Raw genomic sequence first — 24,628 nt, forward strand, 5'->3', positions numbered from 1 at the left:
GCTTTGTAGGGGCTTTTTTTTTTGGGGGGGGGGGGGGGGGGGGGAGGGTGGGTTCCAGCACAGGAGCAAGCGCTGACGCAAGAGGCAACCCCAGGGATGCTCAAGAGACAGGTTAGATTAAAAAATGAGGAGGATGAAAACCTTTGCAGGATTTCCACCCCCTTCCAGCCTCGCACCGGGTCCCCTGGGCCTGGCCAAGCTGGAGAAAGGGTGTGAACCCCCCCCAGGAATTGAGGCTAAACCCCTGGAAATTGGGACTAGACCCTGGGAATTGGGCTGGGAATATCACAGCTTCCCCAAGCCGAGCAGCAGTCACTGCAGGAGGGACACGCAGCATCTTTGAGTTTCACCTTGGTTTTTGGGAGGGGGAGAAATCACTTGGGGACAAGGGCAGCTCTCCCTGGGGACCAGGGACCCTTTCTGGCAGCCCAGCTGGGGTCTTTGAAGCAGGGATTTGGGATTGAGGGGCAGACACAGTCCCTCTGGGTGGCCCTGAGGCCAGGGGACAAGTGGCAGCTGATGTTTTTGTGCGGCGTTGGGCAGCACCAGGCAGACGTTGAGGGAAAGTGCAGAGGTGCAGCTGCCGAGCATCGCCCTTAGAGGCACCATTTTATCCTGGAGACACCATCAATACTGAACAAATTCAAGAATTACAAAGAAAAACCACAGGTAAATAACAAAAAACGCCAGTGACACCAGCGCCCCGGCTCGCTCTTGCCATTAAAGCTCCGGATCAGTTTGTCCCTGTGCCTGACAGGGACTCGGCATGTCCCAAAACACCATCCTCATCCTCCCCCGGCCTCCCTCACCTCCACTGCTGCTGCAAACCCGCTTCCGTCAACTGCATCGATTTTTGGAGAGAAAAAAAGGAAAAAAAAAAAAAAAAAAAAAAGCAGCTATCCACAGTCTAATAAAGGCAGCGAAAAACGAGAGCCAGCCTGCGGGTGAGTGAGGATGAGGAGGGGGCTGCCCATCCTCACCGGTCTCCAGGGCGTGGGAAGGTTTGGGTCCCACTCAAGAGCTGCGCATGGGTGTCACCAGCTCGCCCATCTCCTCCTGCATCCCCTTTTCCTCCCTCCCTTTTCAAGCGAGAGCTCCGAGGGCAGCTCCAGGGGAGGGACAGGCCACTAGAAAGCTCAAGAACACCCTTGCAAAAAAACCCCCACTTCTTGCAAAAAAAAGGGACCTGAGCGGAACTCGCAGCACCCAGACGCCGTCCCCGGCACCGCAGGGTCTCGGGGTCCCGCTCGCAGCTTCCGAACGCAGCACGATGGCCGCGAAGAGACACAGAAGGGAAAAAGCTGCCTGAGAAATCCCGCTCGGTGCTACTGGACCACAACCATGGTTGTTGGCAGAGCGGCTCCTGCCTTTCCATCCCAAATTCAGAGCTTGTGGGACACGCCGTCTCCATTCAGGAAGGGACTGGTGCAGCGAAGGGCTCTGCCAACCCTGTTGTAAACCTCAAGATGGCTTAAAAGCATCACTGAATCTATTCAATTTGCAAAGCAGAGAGAAGCTGAGGTTTGCCTGCCCCCTGCTTTCAGAAAAAAAATCGCATTTTCTAAGCCAGGGGTTCATCAGGGTTTCCATCGCTGCACGGATCCCCGCACGCAATCCCCAGCTTTGACGGGGTGAGAGGAGAAGGATCTGGCCCCGTACATCCCTCTGCGCCCTCATCCCATCTGCCTTCTCCTACTTCCCGGCCCAGGTCCCGCATCCGGCACGCTCACCTCCACACCTCCCCACATTCTCTTCTGCCACTGATCCTTGGAGCCCCATGGTTATTCCTGCTGCAATGGGGTGGGGGGGACAGAGAAATGACACAACAAACCCACGACTGCTTTTCGGACGCACAGTAAATGGGAAACAGAGGCCAAACAGCGCTTGGCCCTGCTCCCTCCTGGATCCGCGCTTGGTCCTGTCTAACGCCTGGGGCTGCTGTCCCACTTTCTGACCTATTTTCCATCGTCACCTCCACCTCAACCTGTCCCTGCAGGCCCAAAAGACCCTTTCCAGGGTGTCCCCAAAGGTAGGGCTTTGAGAGCGCCAGCTCTTGTCTCCGCGTGGCTGGGAAGGTGGGGGGGGAGCTGGGAACAAAGCCGGGGAGCAGGACCTGCTGCAGGGCAGAGGGATGGGGCGTCCCCACGGCCAACCAGGGAGGGCATCCACCTCCTGTCCCCACCATGAAGTCCTGGGTACCAGCACCGAGTCCAGTTCAGCTCCGGGGCCACGCACAGCTCCAGCTGCCGCTGTCGCCAATTAGCACCAATTAGTGCCATCCCATCTGCTGGGAAGCGCAGCAAGCGGAGCAGTGTGTCTGGCTGCTAACGAAGCACTGGTAACGAAGCAGCCTGGGATACAGAGCCCCCGGGGTCGAGCCCAGCTCTGGTGGACTAAAACACTCAAGCGTGCACAGCGTAACCTGTGGGTGCAAATGGTCAGGCTGGGCAGGGAAGTGGCAGTTGTAGGAACACGCCAAGCAGGGGGACACCCCCTAAACCCTCTTTTTTTGGGGACTTCAGCAATGCCAGGAGCTGGCAGCTCCGGGAAAAGCTGGAGGTTTTCCTGGGCAAGCCCATGTCCAGGAGCCACTGGCAGGCATTTACCATACAGGATGCAAAACCCATCTTACGCCTGGAGATGGAAACATCTGGAAATGCTTCACCCAGAGCAGCACAACCCGGAAATCAGCACGCATTTCCACGCCGACTCCAGCTGCTGACCTGCCAAAGCTCCTTTTCCGCAGCTCAGACCCCCACAGTCCCCATCCCTGCGGTACCTGAACATCCCGGGGTCGATCCTGCATCTCTCCTACTGAGCAGGGCTGTGCCAGTCTCCCGAAGACCCGGGGACACCGAGTGATCCAGGCAAGGCCACCAAGAAGGGCAGTAACGGACCAGCACGTGCCTCCAGCAGCGATTCCTGGAGTCTTCACACTGTTGGTGGAAGCAGCTGATGGCAGCCAGACCCTTTGCTAGGAAACTAAATGAAGGAGCCATTAAATATGTTAAAAATAGACGTGGAAGCACGAGAAATCTGGAAGAACAGAAACCATCATCCACAGAACCACCTGGCTTGGTTTCCGCTCCGCTCAGGTTGTCACCCACAGCAGAGGGCCTTCCCAGGGGTTTTCGGTGCCGACTGGGACCGACGCTGCACAGGACCAGAGGGACAAAAAAAGCACCAAGAAACAGAGATTAGGGTGGACCCCCTCCACTCACACTCAAATACAGACTTGCACAACCCCTCTCTCCCAGCGGCAAGAGCTGCCGAAGTCCCAAAGACCAGCCGAAGCCCAGAACAACTCAAAGAACCCTCTGAAACAAGGACTCACGTGGTGGGATCTGCAGGAAGGACCAGGCACCAGCAGTTAACGTCCAATCATACCCACAAAGAGCCTTACAAGTTTAGTCCCCGAATGTCACAGCAAAGAAATCGGCTGGAGGCGGCTTGACCCTCACTGTGATCAAAACCCATTTATCTGGAAATAAAGCTGCTGCACAGCAGGCTGCGACGCCTCGGCAAATGTCAGGATCAAGCCTCAAATTTCCACCTGTATCCTCTTCCCGAGCTGGGATGAACATGGGAAAGGTCAGTGCCGAGTCCACCGCCAGCACCGGGAACAACAATAGACACCGTTTTCTCCCTCTGACACCCTGTAGCTGAGGACACGCAGCACTGCGGATGGACCTATTGGCTGCGCAGGCGGGGATACAGAGCGGTTTCAGCGCTTTAATTAGCGGGAACTTTAATCAAGCCTTTAATACAATCCTCATTCCAGACGCGCTCTCTGGGTGGCCGACAGCAAACACTTGAAATGGCTTTAATTTATACCCGAAACCTCGGAAACAGGTGGCAAACCTGGAAGATTCGACTCGGAAACAGCAGTCGCAGAGAGCCTCCTCCCTCCGAACCCAGCAGGGCAGCAGGAGCATCACCCTGCTGAGCTGCCTTCAGCCCTGCCCTACTCCTCATCCTCCAGGGAACGGCAGAGCCGCTCATGTCATTGCAATTCAGCCGGCGTTTAACTCCCGACACGCCTGAGTCGGGCGGTTACGGCATCAGCCCGGGCAGTCGGCTATGTTCAGCCGCTACAAGAGGATCCCGAATGTCGTATAAAAAGCCGTGTTCGACTTCGGCACACACTCAGACCAGGGTGGGGAAGGGAAAGGTGGTTAAAAAAGGGGGGAAAAAAATAGGTCCTTTTGCAAATGGATGAAAAATCAAGCTCAGAAAGCCTGGAAACCCCAGCTCAGGCAAGAACAGAGCGGCAGAGGAGGCGGCAGCGCAGATGGGAGAGGCTGTTTTGAGGTTCGGGTGTTTGCAGCTGCTTTCCCAACTGCAGGAGCGTTGGCAGCCTCTGCCGCAGCCACGTCGCAGGTAACGCGGCGAGAAGCAGCCTGCCCACCCCCCATTTATCTTCCTTTCGGGGCTGGTACACGCCCAGCATGGAAAAAGGTGCTGCTGCATCAGGTAGAGCCCTCTCACGGTCTAGTGTGCAGCAAGAGGATGGCGTCGGCTGCGGCAGCAGCTCTGCAGACGCTGCCACGAGGATGCTGCAGCTCCTCCAGCCCGGCAAAATCAGGGCTGGTCCTCCCAGCGGAGCAGACAAAGGAGCCATCAGTAAACACCAGCATGAGGCACCCTCTAATCCGAGCCACACACTCGCTGGCTGACTTTATAGCTAATAAAAACCAGCAGGGTTGGGAGCAGAGAGCTTGACCCGCTGCAGCCATGAGCCAGTGGCCGGGACCAGCCTCCCACGCCCCAGGCCATGCCTTGCCCAGAGGCAGCCTCTTTTCTCACCAGTTTAATCCATCCAGGTGGGAAACTGGGATACCAGCGTTTGAGGTGACAGCCCCAAGGCTACGTACAACAGCAGCATTAAAGTAAATCAACAGCAACGGGGAGCAACACGGAGGAATTGAGACCAACACGCTTCAGCGCTACCCAGAAGACAACCTGCTTACATTAAGTTCTGCTCCCTCCAACAGATTGATCCCAAACCCACTTTGGAGAGCTGAACGTGTTGTTTTCAGGCGCACCCTCCCGTTGCCCAAAGCCCTCGGGCAGCTCTCTGGGTGTGCTCCCAGCCAGGGCAGGACCTGGAGGTGCCAGGTACAAGGCACAGAAGCTCCCCCCAGTGACAAACGCCTTTTCCAGTGACCTGTCCCCACCTGGCCTCACCTATGGGAACATATGGCTGTTCCCATATCGCTAATTCCAGCACATCTCCACAGCTACGAGACTACGTTCAAGTTTCTTGCCTGTCAAACTTCACGACCAATTTATCGGCGGTCCTTTTAATACAGAAGAGCCTGCACAAGCGACAGAGGTGAGGCTGCTGGTGCTACCAGACCAAAACCAGTTCGTTTCCCTAGAACACTAGACAAGGATAACTCTGTTAATGAGCATCTCTGTTACTGGTACTCACCTACCCGTCCCCGCAGCCCTCGTCTGCTGTCTCCAGCAAGATGGAGGCTTAAGGAGGCTCCTCCTCAAGGAAGGTGGAGTTGGTCTCCCCCCGCTCAGTGGGTATCGCAGAGCAGCACCCAGGGAAGCTGAAGCCGGCAGCGGGGAGGCCGCACAACACGCCCAAATCACCTTTGCAAAAGGGAACGGAGGAAACGGCTGGATTTCAAGAGCGAGAAAGGACCAGAAAGGCACGGTTGCAGCAGGCAGAGGACGTGCTCTCTGTACCCGTCCTCCATATCGCTCGTCGATCGCTGGAAACAACAGCAGAGACACTGCACAGAACCGGAGGATCAGTAAACACACACCTCCACCATCCAAAAAAAAAAAAAAAAAGCTTACTTTCGCCCTTCGAAAAGGCTCCTGCAGCACTTCAAACCCAAAAAACAAAAAGCACAAGCAAGAAGCAGCAGCAGCCTGATGCCTTGCACCCCCACGAACCTGCGTTCTGGTGGACATATGTAGAGAAGAGACCCAGAGCTTTCCAATGAGACAGGTATTTATTTAGTTCAAGCGCTAAGGATTTGTTGTTGTTGTTGTTGTTGTTGTTTCATATTATCAAACAGAGCTGAGGTACCAGTGACATTCCAACATGAAGAAAAGGAACCTTTTTCCCCTTATACAATTTCTTCAACTACTTGTATCAAGACAAAAAGTGAATAATGGAATAGCTGCGTAATGTACTGTACAACAATCAAGCCAGAGTGGGGAGGAGAAAAGAAACAGAGCAGAAACCTTCACTGTTTACAAAATCATCATTAAAAAAGTCTGTTCCCGTGGTTCTACTGGCCAGGTTGATGGAGCGAAAAATCAAAACCAAAACCTAAAACTCGACAGACGGATGGCGCGAGGAATTATGGTGCAAACAAAATTAAGACCGTGTTGCTCCTGTGCTCACTTTGGAAGTGTCTTTTCTCTGGAAACCCGGGATTAGGACAGGATCGAGTCCTGGGAGTCACGTTAAGCACTGACTACCAGCAAGGACACATGTTAAACATACCTGGCTGTCCTGAGTGGACCTCAGGGCCCTCCTGGGGGATAAATGCCAAACAACTGATGACTCGTCGTTGTTCCTGCAACCACCGGGCTGTGCTGAACACAGAGCTCGTGGACACACTCCTTTCTAGACCTCTTTTTTTTTTTTAGAGCAAGTTATAAGGGGCCCATTGCACAAACCTGCTCCCAGACGTGCAGCCGCTCTCCGCAAGCAGCTTCCATTAAAAGCAGCCGAGCTGCTCGTCCGCCGTAACCCGGACGTGCTCCTTGCAAATCCAGTGCTTAAAGCTTGTAACTACGGGAAAGGTAGAGGTTTGGTTATATCAGAAGCCAAAAAACTTATGTGCTTGTGGAAAACAGTCAAATGATGACCAACGTAAGTTGCATGAAGAACCAAAGGGAAAAATAAACAACGCCAAAACGAAAAAGCTGCAAGATGAACCATTTTTGCACAGTTAAGAACGGTACAATACAGGAAAAGCAGCCAGGTTTCCTTCCCCCCAAGAGTTTCTTTTAAATAAAGAATGATCCTTTGTCACATATCATTGATGTTTATTTCAAGACATGCCACGTCAAAAAAAACTCGCTTTTAATATTGCATTATAAAAGCACTTTACATCTCATTCTGCCTTTAAGTTATTGTTGTGCAGAGTTGCTATAAACCCAGGGCAGGGCAGGAGTTTAGCATTCATTTCAGGAATGAAGAATCCCAAATCTTTTATGCCCGTTTCCTGGTGAAAGTGGTGGTGAGGACGATTCCCTTTCTCTTCCCCGGGTGGTTATTTTAGATGGTAGAGGGGCAGAAGAGAACAAAGGAGGAGCCTGAATATTTGCTTGCAATTGTTCATTTAAGTAGCAATCGCAACACAGACTCAAGAATTCCTTCCTGCACTGTAACTCAGCCATATTCGCCCAGCAAACAATGTATTTACAATTGTGTTTATTAACTTACACAGCAACTTCACAATGACTAGTAAAGATTAAAAGGGTGCACTTCTAGTGTGTTCGATTCCGTGTTTCTCAGGTAGCTACATCTCGCAACATCAGCAAAGCTCTAAACGGATTCCTCAGCAAAAACTGAACAAAAAAATAATTACTGAAAATAGTAAAAAATTAAGCAAAGAAATAAATATCAAAGAAAACTGGTTAATTGTAAGCCTAGTTAAATAGAAAACTAAATTACTAGTTATTTAAGCAAACTATACAGCTCTAGTGAACCAAACTAAACCAACTTGGAAGACTGAACATAAAAAAAATGCTAAAAAATAAAGGCATAAATCTGCATAATCATAAGTTGGTTCCCGTCCTATTAAACTCCCTTCCTTTCCATCTAAGATCTCTCAACTAGATTTCTGTATGATCAAAGTAAACACCCCTTCCCCAGTCGACCTACGACCAACGCTACGGAAAAGCGGGTGTGATTCCCCCTTCTGCCGCCCCCTCTCTCCCAGCCGGGAACTGGCCTGTGAGCCCAGCATTGGTGAATCCGGCTGCTCTTTCCTCTTTCTGCCCAATTTAAAAGGTTTCGATCCGCTTCGGCAGGTTTTAGTGCCGGTCCTGAATTCACTTAAGATTTCCCCTAAAAAAAAGCCAGAAGCAAAACGCTTTCTCCTCCAAACGGCTGAAAACGTTACGTTCCCATCTCTCGGGCAGTAATAATTTACTTCATTGGTGTTCTACATAAAAGGAAAAAAAAAATACTCTTAAAACTCATTTGCACTCGAAAGGTATTTCCCTGTTTCCTGCAAGTGTTTTGCTAATGCACACCCACCCTTTCCTTCCCCCCCAAATCCTCCAGAAGCCATTCATCCCGTTCAGAAAGACACTCTGTATTTCTCCGTATGCTTTCTTGGAAATGTGTTCACGTTGCCTCTGCAAGAACTAAAAAATCCAGTAGCCTTTCGTGGTGTCAAACCCCCCCCTCTAAGGTCGGTTTCCAAAAACGTTTGGGGGTTTGAAAACCAGTCAGACTATCTCTGCTCGAAAGATTAAGAGCTCGGTTTTAATTTTTTTTTTTATTGTAAGGATAAGCATTTAAACCCTCAGCATACGCCACCTCTGCTTGCATTTCTGACTGCTGTCTAGTCATTTCCAGTTTGTTAGAGAAATCAAATGGGTAAGATTTGCAAGCATTCTTCTGCACGCACATCTCGTCTAAGTCCAATTCAAAACTTACTCAGTTTCCATCATTTCAAAGTGCAATATCATAACATATTAAAAAAGGAACAAATATTAAGAAATTGTACCTATCTTTTTTTTTGTTTGTTTTTAAAGTTATAACTAGAATATGCTGGAATATTTTGGCTTTTTTTTTTTTTCTTATAAATAATGAAGACACTGACATTTTCTTTGTGTGTGTGTGTGTGTGTGCTTGTGAAGCTAATAGATCATCTCCACGAGACAGCCAGCGATGATGAACTGCAATACGTTATTACTGAAAGGGGAAGGTTCAAGCCAATATTCACACTGCAGTCAATGAAGAGTAAAGGGAGGGAAAGCAGTGATGTTCTGGAGAAAGGTAGAAGCCACATGGTATTAGCAGGAACAGCCTCCTTCACTGACAGGCTGCTCTTGAGGCTTTTCCAGTTTTATGTCAATCACTGGAAGACATAAGTTAAGGCGAACAAATATCCAACGCCGTTTCCCTACAAGCTGGGGCAGGATTTTGACTGGTGTTTTCCGTTCAGTATTTCCCACCAAAATACTTGAAAAGTACCCCACCTGGAGTACTGTGTCCAGCTCTGGAGTCCTCAACACGAGAAGGACGTGGACCTGTTGGAACGGATCCAGCGGAGGGCCACAAAGATGATCAGAGGGCTGGAGCCCCGCTGCTGGGAGGACAGGCTGAGAGAGTTGGGGTTGTTCACCCTGGAGAAGAGAAGGCTCCGCGGAGACCTTATAGTGGCCTTCCAGTCCCTAAAGGGGGCCTACAGGAAGGATGGGGAGGGACTCTGGATCAGGGACTGCAGTGATAGGACACGGGGTAACGGCCTCAGACTGAAAGAGGGGAGATTTAGATTGGCTATCAGGCAGAAATTCTTTGCTGTGAGGGTGGTCAGGCACTGGAACAGGTTGCCCAGGGAAGTTGTGGATGACCCATCCCTGGAGGGGTTCAAGGCCAGGCTGGATGAGGCTTGGAGCAACCTGGTCTAGTGGGAGGTGTCCCTGCCCAGGGCAGGGGGGTTGGAACTGGATGATCTTTAAGGTCCCTTCCTACCTGAACCATTCTGTGATTCTGTGAAAAGTATTTTCAAAAGCTCTTAAAAAGACCAGCTTCAAACCAAAGTCAAGATGCAGGTTTCTCAGCAGCCCCTCTCACCCTGGCATTGGCATGTTCTTAAGCACATAGCAGAAACAATGTCATACCCCAAATGTCTGTCTCCAACCTGACTCTGCTCTTCCCCAGCGATCTCTTCTTGTTCCACGGCAATTGCTATGGTAATTAAAGATGTATATGCTGAAGGATCTAATCGCTGTTTCCAGAGGGAACCAGTAACAGCTTGGAAACACACAGTTTCAATTCAGTCTCCCAGCACTGAGGGTGGAACCTCCAGCTGGCGGGCACCAAAGCTCTACCTGCTGGCTCAAAGAACACAGAAGCCCTGGAGACAGCAGGAGCCTGGAGGAAGCCACAGAAGGCCAGCTCGCTTCCTTCTCTAACTCCTGCTCCTCTACACTTCACAGCCAACTGGAAAGTTCTTCCCTCTCACGCCACTGTCCACGCTCAGCTCTGAGGCAGACAGGAGAACACCTGCTCCAGATGACCCTTCTCTTGCAGGGGGTTGGACTAGATGATCTCCAGAGGTCCCTTCCAACCTCTATCATTCTGTGATTCTGTGAGAGCCTCTTTGGGCTTGAATACAGATGCAGCACATGCTCTGCTAAGAGAATCCCCCAGCAGCATATTCTAGCGAGGACATTCACAGCATCACAGCATGGCAGGGGTTGGAAGGGACCTCTGGAGACCATCCAGCCCAACCCCCTGCCAGAGCAGGGTCACCCAGAGCAGGTAGCACAGGAACGCATCCAGGTGGGTTTGGAATGTCTCCAGAGACGGAGACTCCCCCACCTCTCTGGGCAGCCTGTGCCAGGGCTCTGCCACCCTCACAGGAAAGATTTTCCTCATGTTGAGATGGAATTTCCCGTGTTCCGGTTTGTGCCCGTTGCCCCTTGTCCTGTCCCCGGGCACCACTGAGAAGAGTCTGGCCCCATCCTCTTGCCCCCTGCCCTTTAGCTCTTGCTGAGCATTGATGAGATCCCCTCTCGGTCTGCTCTTCTCCAGGCTGAACAGCCCCAGGGCTCTCAGCCTTTCCTCAGCACAGAGATGCTCCAGCCCCTCCGCATCTCCGCAGCCTCCGCTGGACTCTCTCCAGCAGTTCCCTGTCCTTCTGGAACTGGGGAGCCCAGAACTGGACCCAGTGCTCCAGCTGTGGCCTCCCCAGGGCAGGGCAGCGCAGAGGGGGAGGATGCTCTTTTTAATGCCCCTCAGGAGATCATTGGCCTTCTTGGCCACAAAGGCACGTAACTGGCTCATGGACTTCCTTCTCACACCATGTGCATCGCTATCCCTGAGTACTTACATCACCCACAGCTCGAAACATACATGCCATCCTGAAGTCTCCCATCAATCCTTCCTCTCGTTAAACCGCTCCGCTCACCCCACAACAAACCCCCTGCCGCTTCCCTGAACTTACCCCTCGCAATGACAGCTAATATCCAACAAGAACACAAGGTCGCTGGAGAGGTTGCTGCTCTGAACCAGCCTGCGATAAGCTGCTCCCTTTGTGGCACTCGAATTCCCAACTGAAGCCCTACAGCTACAACCCTTACGTAGCCTTTCACAGGAGGAGCTTTGAGCACTAATCCCCAAACCCGCCTCACGAGTCTCAAGCATTTCTCTTATCAGTTAACAGGGAGACAAATAGGTCACACAGCTGGTACCTCCAACTTATTTCTTTAGGGGGTTGAAGTTGCTATTTACAGAGGTTAGGAGAAAATAAACACAAAAAGGGAAACCTCAAATATTTGGTCTCTTTCGCTGATCGAAACCTCGATACGCATTTAAGAGTCAGAGATCCTCGAAATGAGCCTTGCCAGCTTCATCGTCGAGCACGAGCAGCTCAAGATCCTTGAACGCTCAATGTTCTGCAAAAAAGCCTATGGAAAATCCCCCACCATTATTAATCCCAGCGTAGCTGTCTGGGAGACAATCGTATGCGATTTCTGCTATCTGCAGTCTGCAGGAAGTCAAATCCAAAGTGCCCTCATTGCACTCCCATTTAGAGACCAGTGATCAAACTCCCTGATAGGGAAACCGCGGCCCCATCCGCCGGCGCCTTTGCATTCTGCCACCATCCTCTTATTAATAAAGACTGTTGTTCATTAACCTTTTGATGACCTGCGTAACGAAATATTTTTGATCAATCAAGTCTGAAAGGCACAAAGCTTGTGCCTTAGCAGTTGCAATCCACAGCTTTCCGAATCCTCCTTTCCCCTACGCAGTAAGATGCTCTACAGATGTAGTTTCAGCACGAAGCTTGTCCCCCTACTACAGTTCCTGCCGCACCCTTCCCCCAAAGCACTGTTTCTCCTCTATTTACCAGCTGCCAGCTCTGTGATCCCTGCTCCAAAAAAGCCTGACCACCCTGAAAAAGTTCCTCTTCTCAAAAAAGCTCACTCACTTCTAGCATCTCGTCAACTCTTTCAATCAAGATGCAATGCAACCCCTCTTGGCTCCCTCCTGGAAGTACCCACCATGACTTCCCCCCATGATTTCTATGTCCAGAGGCAGGCAGCCCTCTCTCCACCTTCTGCACTACCTTCCCTCTCTAATCCAAGCCAGCAGAAACAGGTAGTCAGGTGAAGCAGAGATCATAAGAAGTTGCTCGGTTATCACAGAACTTCTTTCACCTTCAGAGCTATGCTGAGCAACCACCACCACTCCTGCAGTTTTAGAATCACAGAATTGTCTAGATTGGAAGGGACCTTTAAGATCACCATGTCCAACCATCAACCTAACACTGACACCAAAACCACCACTAACCCATGTCCCTCAGCACCACGTTTGCCTGGCTTTTAAATACCTCCAGGGATGACAATTCCACCACTTCCCTGGGCAGCCTGTTCCAATGCTTGATAATCGTTTCAGCGAAGAAATTTTTCCTACTCTTGAAGTTCCGCATCAACTCTAATAAATCCATGCACTCATTCCAAATGACTCCAAGTTGCTCTCAGTAGTTCTTCCACTTCACTGTCTCCACTCCACTTGTCCTACTCTGTCCCACCCTAGACCCTCTCTCTACCCTACACCTTCCTGCTGGTTTCTGCCACGCTGACTCCTACTTTGAAGACTACTTTTCCTTGCACAAAATATCCAGACTTTCCTCTAAACAATTCCTAAAAATGTCTCTTTTACCCATTCTCCTTTACACAATAGCCAGTGTTTCCACTCCCACGTTTTCTTCTCATTATATTATCTTCTTCCATTTAGAATCATAGAATTGCCACGGTTGGAAGGGACCTTTCAGATCATTGAGTCCAACCACCAACCTAACTCTGACAAAAAACATCACTAAACCATATCTCTAACCACTATGTCTACCTGAGTTCTGGGTTTTACATCCCTCCAGGGATGGCGACTCCACCACTGCCCTGGGCAGCCTCTTCCAATGCTTGACAACCCTTTCAGGGAAGAAATTTTTCCTAATATCCATCCTAAACCTCCCCTGGTGCGACTTGAGCCCGTTTCCTCTTGTCCCATGGCCTGTTCCTTGGGAGAAGAGACCGACCCCCCCTGGCTACCCCCTCCTTTCAGGGGGTTGTAGAGAGCGAGAAGGTCTCCCCTCAGCCTCCTTTTCTCCAGGCTGAACACCCCCAGCTCCCTCAGCCGCTCCTCTCAAGACCTGTGCTCTAGACCCTTCTGTCACAAGACACCCACAAAAGCACCTACAAGGGCTTCCCTGCCCTCCCCAAACACACTCAGCTGGTCCAGCAAGCAATTCAGATTTAGTCATACTGCTTGTTATGCAGAAAGTTTTATCCCTTTTCCATTGCTCATGCCATCTCCTTTCCCTCCCCCAAGGCTGATCCCTTCAGTTGATTCTTCTCCTCCCTCGCACCACTCAGATGCCAGCCCAGAGCTGTCTGGGGTCGAGCACTGCAACAGGCTGTCCTGGGAAGTTATGGGATCAACGTCCTTGGAGATTTCTGCAGTTACCCTGAACACAACCCTGAGAAACTGGCTTGATTTTGTAGTCAGCCCTGCTTTGAGCAGGAGGGTTGGAGAAGGGACCTACAGAGGTCCCTTCCATCCTACCTTATTCCAGGATTCTACAAGTCAGATCTGCAACAGCCACAGAGGGTCTTTTCAGGCCTCTTTGCAGCTGTTTTATCCCGCTCCATAGCCTCCCCCTCCCTCCTCACATCCAACCTGCTCAAACACCAAGCGAAGAATCCTTCTGGATCTGTTTGCACCCTTCTGCACCTTCCTGCTGTCCTCCCTTCAGCTTTCATTCACTTGTCCTCACAGTCCTAAGCACCCCTACCTCCCCTGCTTTACAGTGGGGGCCTCCACCCTTAACACTCATAGACATATAGAATCATAGAATGGTTTGGGTTGGAAGGGACCTTCAAAGGTCATCTAGTTCCACCCCCCTGCCCTGGGCAGGGACACCTCCCACCAGACCAGGTTGCTCCAAGCCTCATCCAACCTGGCCTTGAACCCCTCCAGGGATGGGGCAGCCACAGCTTCTCTGGGCAACCTGGGCCAGGGGCTCACCACCCTCATAGTGAAAAATTTCTTCCTAATATGAAATATAGTCCCAGCCTTCTATCCCACCAAGCCTTCTACCTCAGTACTTCAAGCTCAAAGGTTACTTGCCCCTATTCCCTCTCTCAGGCCTTTTTTTGGCACGTCCATAAGCTGACCGGGGGCTGCAGGAGATATTACTCCCTCCTTCTTCATCCTTGTTATTCAGGGCCTGCATTTTCCTCGTCCACGGTAATGCCTGGCAGCGCTTCGCCACCACTGAATCGCAGCACAAATACATAAAGGATACTGTCTTCTCTACTTTTGTCTTGTGTGCTTTCCATTCCAGGCAAGGCAGCTGCCACGCGTCGGAAAAGCTGCAAAAAAACACACAGGGAACAGATCAAAACAATTGGACTTTAAAAGAGTGCACCCCAGTTGATACAGTTCAAACAATGATTCGATACATCCTTCAGTACTATTTACACTGCTTACACCAAAAAGCCTGACACCAAATATAACCTTTATTCTCAGGAAATGGCAAACCGCATTTTTGTTGTTATTGAAGATCAAATGTTACTGGCTACAAGCAGCAAACCTTCTATCACCTTCTCCGCAAATATGCTCTGTTTGGAATCCAGCGTTCCCACCTCACATCTGCCACAGATGTCCACAGACCCCAACAGCTTCCCCCCAGCAGGTGGGAACTCGACCTTCCCACCTCCACAGAGTATTAGTTACACAGGAGCACTGATGGTTACACGGACACACTGATGAAGTCAAACACAACACCTGTCACCAATATTGGCCAAGCTGGCACACGCAGAACAGCATCATAAAAGGGGATGTGCGTAATGACATCCCCTGGGCATCTTCTTCCAGCCTTGACCATATCTGGGGCTCAGGGTCCCTTATGAACTAGACAAAGAATCTATCTTTCGGGAATTTGCCCAATCCTTTTCTGAATGCTCTCAACTTTTGGTACCCACTCCATCATTATCGTATGTCCACATTCAGGGTATAAAACACAGAACAGGAACATGTGTCAAGGGCACTTGCAATCCCAAATCTACCTCTCATTTGGACACTGTCTCCAGTTTCCCAGCAAGGTCTTAGCTCCAAACTCTCTCCTAGTTTTTTATTCCACTTGAAGGAGGTTGAGAGGTAAGACTGAATGGGACCAAATCCCTCTCCTGCATTTCCTACCTTTGCCCACAAGGCTCAGACTTGTGGTTGCCACCACACGGCTTCTCCCCAGTCCTCTGGGCAAGGAGCATACAAGATTAACCCACTATTAATGCATGAGAATTCACTTGAATTTCCTGAGCCCACAATAGTCTGTCTTCTCCTGCACAGGAACAGACAGTTCCTGTCCTTCAGCTGAGTGTGATTTCTCCGAGAAGCTGCCATGCTCAGTTGGTAGGAACTACACAAGTTTCAACCGTAACGGTCTCTTCCTCATGTGCCTTGGTAAGTGTGTGCGCAGCAGGAAGGGAGGACAGGAAAGATCAGATGGACAGAAGGATAAATAGCACCTTTACTATTCATCAGGGTTATGAAATGACTACCTAATTGTTTCTTACCTTTGAAGAACAGCCCTAGTACAGTTTTGATCCCATGCTGATGTGCTCAGCATGCAACCAGATACAAACATCTGACATAACACTGCATTCATATTTTTGCACCATTACAGATGTTGTGTTTCCAAGCGCTCAACATCTCCATCCATCAGTGAGTTAAAATCACCCCACTGTGGGCCCGCCAGCAGCTCGGGAGTCCTGAAACGCCTGGTGCAAGCCTGACGTCAGCCTTAATGTGTCAAACTGACAATATCGCACATTATTTCAGTCCTCTCCTCAAATGACCCAAAGTTAAACCACTTATTCCCAGTGACCCACTTTCCACAGAAAACTGAGCCAAGCCACTGTCAGACTGTTTATATTATGAACGTAGGCACCTGAACAGCTTTGCAGATCAGGGCCCAAGTGCTTTCGCAAATTTGGCCCTGAGCGTCCAAATGATGCTGGGAAGTCACTAAGACGACTTTGTCGGCTTGACAAGTACCCTCCAAGCTAATCAGGAACAAGCCCCCAGGTCTCTCGGGTGCGGCTGTGACCTCCGGAGTGCAGGAGCACAAAGACACTGTACTCGCTGGTGTCTGACCTTTGCTGTCACCACTGTTTGTTTCTGACTGAAGAAGCTGCTAAGTGATGAGAGGAAAACCCAACAGGTAGAAGGCAGCAAAGCTGCTTTCCTTTACCATTCCCGTCATCTCCCTCATAACCACTGGAGAAACCATCCCCACCATCCTCACCCCTTTTTCACTAACAGCAACACCACTTTGCGGGCATCTGCTGAAATCTAGACTGAGACAAGGATACGGGCCTGGGAAGCCAGTGCTTGACGCACCTCACTGATTTTAGCTAAAAGAAAAAAGGCTTAGTATCCTCCTCTAAGTTTCTATAACCCGTGTCATTATCCTGAGCCTCCTTGTACAAAAAATGTCCTATCAATTGAGCTCACCACTTCTTGTTACCGTATCTGCACTCCTCATCTCACCACCACTCTTCACTCTTAATTCTGCTTGAGAAAGCAATGTGATTATAATTTTCCAAGCATTTTAAAACTAGTCAGACATGAGCACTTTGTCTCACGAGAATGAAATGGGGGAGAGGAAAGAAGCTGCAAACTTTCAGAGCAATCTCCCAACACATCCTCGTGGTCAGCATTATTTTCCCTTGTCATTCCAATCACACACAAGGACAGCACTGCCAACCTTCTTAGCTTAATACTTGTCAAAAGGCTTTTCATTCACTCAGTACAGAACTAGATTATTCATTATAAGGTTTTTTGGCATCTTGGAGATGATCAATGAAGTAATTGAGGTTCAATCTCATCTTCCTCTGGAAGCCTTAGAAGTTTTAGTCCTGTATTTGAATCCACAAGCGCTTTGCAGGCTCAATACTTCCTTTGCCTTTAACAGTCTTCAATAAACTTCCCAACTCGATCTCGTTTAGGTACAGACGGTTCTACCTCTCCTTTGTTACTGAGCTTTGTCCCTGAACTTGCTTCTACTCTCAAAATGTTCAATATTCAGTGAGCTTTCACAGGTTGATTAACGGATCTCAACTTCAATTTTATGAAAGAAAACAGCTTTGTGACTTCTGGGAAAAAAATAAAGGCTTACTGGACAGCCACCAGGCTGCGTTGCAAAATATTCAAATACCATCTATAATTTGCTTTCAGAAGCGTACTGGTGTGTTGTCAATGCAGAAACAGATTACACGGTAAATTCTGCTCCTCTCTGGCACATCACCGCATAGCTACATCTATCCCCATTAGCTCTGCAGGGGAAGGTCTGGTAAACCTCTTGGCCTTCCAACACACACTTTCCTGCTGATATACAAGTGATACATTAGAGGTAGAGAGTGGAGCAAATCAGCTTACCTACCCTTCCAGTACGCTGCTTTTTTTGCTCATATTCTGCAGAAGAATATTAGAGTAATTTTGATCCAGCTCTTGATACAGAAGTTTTGCGGGAAAAAATTCCCTCCCATCAGTTTTAAGGATGGGTGCGCAACGGAGAGGGCTTGGCACAACCCTACCAGATGGTGCCTGCATTAGGATGCTCGCTTGACATCGTTGCTCTGCTAGAAAGAAGGAAATACATCACCTCATAGAGCTCTTTGCTGACGCCATGTGCTTTGAGATCCTAGGTGGAAACAGCATTACACAAAAACCCCTGTTTTAAACGGTGGCATTGCTATTTATTTACCCCTTGTGCAACGTGTAGAAAGTGAGGGATGCACTTATAGAGGGGAGGGGGTGGGGAGTCTTAAAAAAAACCTCAGCTGATGGGAACCAACTGGAATTACTGCATTTAAACCAAGCTGCTGACAGAAAGGCTAAGTGTTTAAAATACAGTAATCCTTTCTTTACATTAAGACCGGGAATAAAATTATGCCTTTAGCGGTATGTCTCCTCTAAATTATTTGACTAAAAAAAGGAATTTGGCAACTAAGAAAATCAAGTTTCTTTCTTATTAACCTTCTGCTTATCAGCCACAGCATATGTGAACAAATCCAATTAGGGAAACTTCATGATGGTTAGAAAGCAGCATTCTACACAGGGACCTTACTGCTGCGCGGTGCCATCAGGACCCAAGCCAGCAGTCTTATCTCAAGGAAAAAAGTCACAGGCAGTTGCACACATATATATGCATAGATAATATAGTGTATATATACACACAGAAATATGTATATATAGTTGTGCATGTGTGTGCGCATAAAAACCACACATACTGGTGAGCATTCAGGACTTTTTTTTCCCAAGGCAGGAGTTAAACGCAGCCGTCTGAAAGACTGAGCCACACAAAGTCTCTTTCAACATTCAACCCTGCAATCTCCTTCCTGATTAAACTCTAAAAAAAAATCCCTCGTCTCTCGCCGTTAGTTTCAACTCATTTGCCAAACTGTGCCTTTCCTACCGCTCTAGCCAATAAATCCCCAACAGATCATTGTCACCGTAGGCATGAAACAGTTTTCACTGTAACACTCCGGCAGCAATATGGAAAGGACAAGGAGGATCACCGTCCAGATGGAAAAGCCAACCAGGAAACCTGTTCCCCAATGCAAAGCAAACAAAAATGTTTCCCTAATTCTCATTCTCCGAGGAGAGCAGCGCAACTCCAAGAATAATTCTTGCCCATCAGATAGACAAAAATCAAAAGATGGGAGAAAGAGCCAAGCTGCTAGATGCAGCCAGCTCTGTGAAAACAGGGTTATTCGAGGGGCCACGGTCCTTTAGCTACTAGCGTGAGAAAGTTTTTCTGCCAAGTACCGTATATTCAGCCTGTGGCTCTTTGAGAGCAAACGTGAAGTGTGCCAGGTACTGCTGCAAGGAGGTCTTCAGGGCTCTCCCTCCCCTCTCTTTCTACAAGACAGCAAAATGAACCCTGACATATTCTGGGCATGAAATCCACAGACTAACAATAAGATTCCCTGAAATACAGACTGCCGAGATAGAGCATGAATCTCAAGGTCTTTTAAAGCTTATTCAGGGCTGACAAATAAAATGAATCAGAGACTACAATTCTCTGCATTAAATGAAGCAAGTTATCTACTTCTCAGTCTTAAGGCTCCCCTGGCAATCAGTCTTTGCTGAAACTCGCAGGATCCAAAAGACATTTTTTCTCCCCCTCTATTGCATGAATTAACCCCAGAATAATGCAATCACCATTTTTATTCCGTAATATCAGCCACTCATTTTTTCCTGCAACACCCTCTCCCCAAAGCCAGAAGGAACAGTAAGTATATAGGACCCTGGTGACTGGAGACAGCTCTACCTTAGCAGATCCAACAGTACGCAGCAGCTGTACGTTGAAACCTAGTTTGACAGCGTGCAACTAGAATAGATGAGGCTTCCCCCAGCAGCTCATCAGATCAGTCTCTGGGGAAAAGAAATGCCAGAGAAGTCATAAAATGAAAGCCTGCATGTCCAGGTTTCAGCTAGCACACACAAGGGCTGCAAATCCTCTGTACTTCTCTGCAGTGGCTACATGGAGATCTACCTCCGAGCCCCTAAATCAAGCCACAGGTTGCTCGCTTCCACCTCAGTCCCCAGAACCGTGTTAGCTGAGGTGCCGTCTTCGGAGCTGTCCCCTTTTCACGTCACAGGGGAATGGCAAAAAAAAGCCTGCCGGCAGTATGTCCCCCTCTATTTCTTTGTTGGTAGAAGATCCTGGCATTGAAATACAGGCTGTTTGAAGTATGGTGCAACTCACCATCTGCAGTCACCCTATAAAGCCAGGCACTCGGTTTGCAGGATAGCTACAGCGAGCACAGAGCCGAAGGCAGTGCCCTCTCCTCTTATCAGTGCTGCCTTCCAGCAGAAAAGGATGAACAAGAAGCTAAAAGTAGCACACAAGGTCAAAAGGATCCTGGCTTCCCACTGACAGCCAGCAAACAAGCGACAAGGCTGAGGAGGTGAAAAAGTCTTAGCCATTACTCTCCCGGAGCAGGACAAGAAATGAAGCTTTTCCCATATCCTTAGTAGGGCAAACACTGATTCTGAAGCCTTGCGGACAGCATCCCTTGGAGAACCCGAGTGCTTAGACCAACACAAACAGCACTAAGATTAGCACTAGTGTGGTGAGTAGGACTAGGGAAGTGATGATCCCCCTGTCCTCGGCACTGGTGAGGCCCCACCTCGAGTGCTGTGTCCAGTTTTGGGCCCCTCACCACAAAAAAAGCCATTGAGGTGCTGGAGCGTGTCCAGAGAAGGGCACCGGAGCTGGTGAGGGGTCTGGAGCACAAGTCTGGTGAGGAGCGGCTGAGGGAGCTGGGGGTGTTCAGCCTGGAGAAAAGGAGGCTGAGGGGAGACCTTCTCGCTCTCTGCAACTCCCTGAAAGGAGGGGGTAGCCAGGGGGGGTCGGGCTCTTCTACCAAGGAACAGGCCATGGGACAAGAGGAAATGGCCTCAAGTTGCACCAGGGGAGGTTTAGGATGGATATTAGGAAAAATTATTCACCGAAAGGGTTGTCAAGCATTGGAAGAGGCTGCCCAGGGCAGTGGTGGAGTCGCCATCCCCAGAGCGATTTAAAAGCCGGGCAGACGTGGTGCTGAGGGACATGGGGTTGTGGTGGTTTTGTCAGTGTTGGGTTGATGGTTGGACTCGATGACCTGAAAGGTCCCCTTCAACCTAGGCAATTCTATGGTTCTCTGGTTCTAAGATGCATCACCCATGAGATGACATTATCCTTCAATGTCTGACCAAGCCTGGAACGAGGGCAGTGTTCTGGCTAGTGCTCCACGGCATCTCCCAAGCTGCTGGAATGGCCGCCTCTGCTCCTGCTAACCCTGCCCGGCAGTCAGACCCAGGACAGTGAGGGTCGCAAGTCATGTCTCCAGGACTTGCCTGCACAACAGTGACACTGGAATTCACAGCTCTGACCTGAAAGAGAGGATGGAAAGAAAGCAAGGAAGGTATGGTGGATCATACCTGAGGCATTAGTAAAAAACAGACCTCGCTCTGGAATTGGTAACATCAAGATGTTACACCGAACGCCACAAAGAAACCAAAACCTTAATGTGAAAGGGATGGAAATGCAAAGAAGCCAATGATGGAGGACCAAGGGCTCAACTTCATCCCAATTCTACTTCTGCATTAACTTGTGCCATTCCCTACCTTTAACCCAGGGCACAGGACTTCGATCGACAGATTTTGTGCTGAGAAGAGAGGACAGCAGGGGAACAACAGCATTTTGTCAGCTTTTCTGAACTGCTCAAGGCTGCCAAGCAAAGCACTGACAATCTGAGAAGTTTTAATACTGGGAGGGCAGAGCTTTACGTGGAAGGAAAAAAAAAAACCAAACCAACAAAAAAACCCCAAACCAAAACAGTTCATATTCTCTAATCTACACATTACAGTCATACGCAGAAGCAAAGCTGCATGGCAATTGCTAAATCTGAACCTATACCCCAGTGGACAACCCACTGACCAGTCACTGTTCGAAAATTCACCTTTACGTTAGTATTTATTATCCAGCACTAGGTGATCTTAGTTTTTACATAAATGTGTTTCATTATATGTAGTTAAAGTATGGACTTTGTATCAAATAATTTGACAACTTGAATTAAAAATCCTCTATGAGAATTAACTTGGACAGTAACTGTTCTGCAGAATCAGAATATATTACGGACAGAAGTGATCAGTTATGGGAAGGTCAAATTTGCATTTGACTTATTAAAAAAAGCTTTTATATGGGTTATGGGAAGGATATCCATTCTGCAGTTGTACCCATACACTTTCCCATTTCATTGGGGAAGAATTTTATTGACGAGTTAGGAAAATAAGTTCATACCATTCAATAGAGACGCTGCAAAGAAAACAGAGTACTAGATAACTAGTGGTATTAAAAATCTTATCCTTTGAGAATTGTTTCAACTACTACTTATTAAACTAATAAAAATGAGAGTTTCAAATATTCTGCAGTATAGAATAGCTTTGAAGCTTCTGAAAATCCCAGTCCACACCTGCAACACAAGGATCAAAACTCAGAAGAAAAATCCATTTTTAGTTCTTTTTGAATAACCACTCCTGTCTTTCATTTTGATATTTTACACAGAGAATGAAGTCACTTAAAATCTTTCCTCTTGGCCAATTCTGACAAGACCCCACCCTACATGAATTACCCACTCGGATTACGACGCAGTGACACGTAACAGCCCTAAGTTTTTTAGATATTACTGTTTATTGATGTTAGTGAAGAACAAGAATTATGTCTCGGAACAGCAAATCTTCCATTTAACACAGAGAGAACCAGCCCCCAGGTTCTCACCACCACTTTTTATTACCAAACCTATTTTCCCACAGAAGTAGTCTTACGGCATGTTACCTGGCAATTAAAATCAGAGGCGTAATTTATCTAGACCTCTATTACACAACTAAGAATTTTCTCTAGAGAGCATGCAAGTGAGGCTACGGCTACAGAAATGGCTTTATGCTCTGACAATCTCATTAGTACAATCCCTGAACAGCTTCAGCATAAAATACAAAAAGGCAACGTTTGCTCCCTTCATAATGTACTAAATGGAGCTACCATCCTTCGTGACGAGGGCTGCGGTAGCTTTACAAAGCACGTGTTTTATTAAATGACAGTATCTTATGCCAAAATGGACTACAGGCATACCATACGAGATTTTTCCTACTTACATCCCAAATCATCAGGGCTCCAGCTGGCCCTGGAAGCCACAAGGTACCTTACAGGCTTGGACACGGACGTCTGGAAACGTGTCAGCTGCACAGCAACTCCCTCAAGGCAAGAGGGAGTAGATAGAGCTTCATCATCATCATCATTCCTCTCTGTGAGGCAACTGCTCTCAAGTGCACACCCCTTACTCTAAGCAAACATTAAGGATTCCCGCACGGAATCCAAGCCTTAATTACAAGCCAGCCTCCGTGTTGTGGCAGGATAATTGGTGGACTTCGGAACTGAACACTTTTATGCTTGCTAATGCACTGAAAGGCAGTGCTAAGTTAACACATCTAATTATTCCATTATATAGGGAATAATTTTGCTACTAATATACAAAGTCAAGGGATATTTTAATAATAGACCCTTTAGTCCCGTCTATAACATACAAAGTCATGTATAACCCTGTTTTAGCGACTCCTGATACAATTCTGCATACAAAATATTTGTGTTACTCTCTATATAAAATGTACATGTGATTATATACATACACATATGTGTGCGCGTGCGCTTGCCCTGTGGAGACACCCAAGAATGAATGTCTTCTACATCTTGCACTACTGCTTTTTCTCCTACCATAAGACCAGCTGCCAAGTGCTTCAGCAAGTCACAAGTCCATATGAGAAACTGCTAGATCAATGAAAAAGCAGTATCCCATTAGGCACCGAGTTGATGGGGATGTGCAGCTCTAGCTCTCTATTCGTGATCTGCTGGGAAGCATATTTGCTTCCATAACTAATAAACTTAAACAAAATTTCTTTCATGCAAACACCAGATCAGTTCCGCAGTGTTTACTACTTTCACCAGTTCACTGCTTGCCAAGTGATTTATCTTCATTAACCCAAGCGCTAAAGCTTCATCTAGCAGGTCAGAATTTAAAGAGCCCCCACTCACAACATAAAACCTAATTTCGTTGCAGTTGCATCAGCTCAAAAGACATTTCACTGTTTTCCCCGATTCAAAAGCAACTCGTCACCTACCAGAAATAAATAGCTTAGGCTGTCCAAGAACGTTTGCTCACACTTTCAGTGCCTTCCAGAGTGGGAACACCAGTTTACACTGTCCCACTTTACACTGGAAGCATTTTAAGCCACCACATCGCTCCTTGACTGGTTTGCCCACACCATCATCCACTGAATCGGTATCACAAACAGTCCTCAGACCTCTGTTACCCCAATTTTCTGGTTTATACCTTAATCCCTTCAATCTAAACACTAAATCTGGATTATCAAGAATCCAGAAAGGTATGATCCTGTACCCAACAAAGCTTCTTAAATAATTCCTCTTTTCTAGAGAATTTCCAAGTCATTTGCTGCCAGGTCAGGGATGCTTCTGAACCTCAGCCAACAAGTTGACTCCGAGATGCACACAGACTACAAATGTCCCTCTGAACCCTTTGCAAAGGCTTCCCGGTGTCCAGGGAAGTCTTACTTCCACAACAGAGCACTAAAAGAAGTAGAATCAGGGCTGGCTGCAGCCAACACATCACTCACCTGTTTTACATTGTATCCTGCTTTTGCACTAGTTTCAATGAACATTACATTCAGCTCTTTGGCTTTTCTTTCTCCTTCCTCAATGGACACTTGTCTGGGGAAGATAACAGAATTAGGAAAAAAGCCAGACAAACACCTTGAAAATTAAGATTTTCATCTTCAACCTAA

At 48.3% G+C, this 24,628-nt stretch overlaps 1 protein-coding gene across 3 annotated transcripts in view; it reads right to left on the reverse strand.

Moving 5' to 3' along the window:
• Positions 1-6,898: 6,898 nt before the first annotated feature.
• RAB6A (RAB6A, member RAS oncogene family) overlaps positions 6,899-24,628 on the reverse strand; it is a 69,625-nt gene continuing 51,895 nt past the window's right edge. For 2 of the 3 annotated variants that reach the window (XM_054204339.1, XM_054204329.1), the window contains exons 6-8: positions 24,461-24,554; positions 14,526-14,592; positions 6,899-9,068 (exon numbers count right to left, since the gene is read on the reverse strand). In XM_054204339.1, the coding sequence (XP_054060314.1) occupies positions 9,004-9,068; positions 14,526-14,592; positions 24,461-24,554 (226 nt within the window). In that variant the 3' untranslated portion in view covers positions 6,899-9,003. The remainder of the gene's footprint in view (positions 9,069-14,525; positions 14,593-24,460; positions 24,555-24,628) is intronic. The other variant, XM_054204348.1, reaches the window with a different exon arrangement.

Source organism: Rissa tridactyla, chromosome 1, assembly GCF_028500815.1.
Source record: "Rissa tridactyla isolate bRisTri1 chromosome 1, bRisTri1.patW.cur.20221130, whole genome shotgun sequence".
Taxonomy (NCBI): domain Eukaryota; kingdom Metazoa; phylum Chordata; class Aves; order Charadriiformes; family Laridae; genus Rissa; species Rissa tridactyla.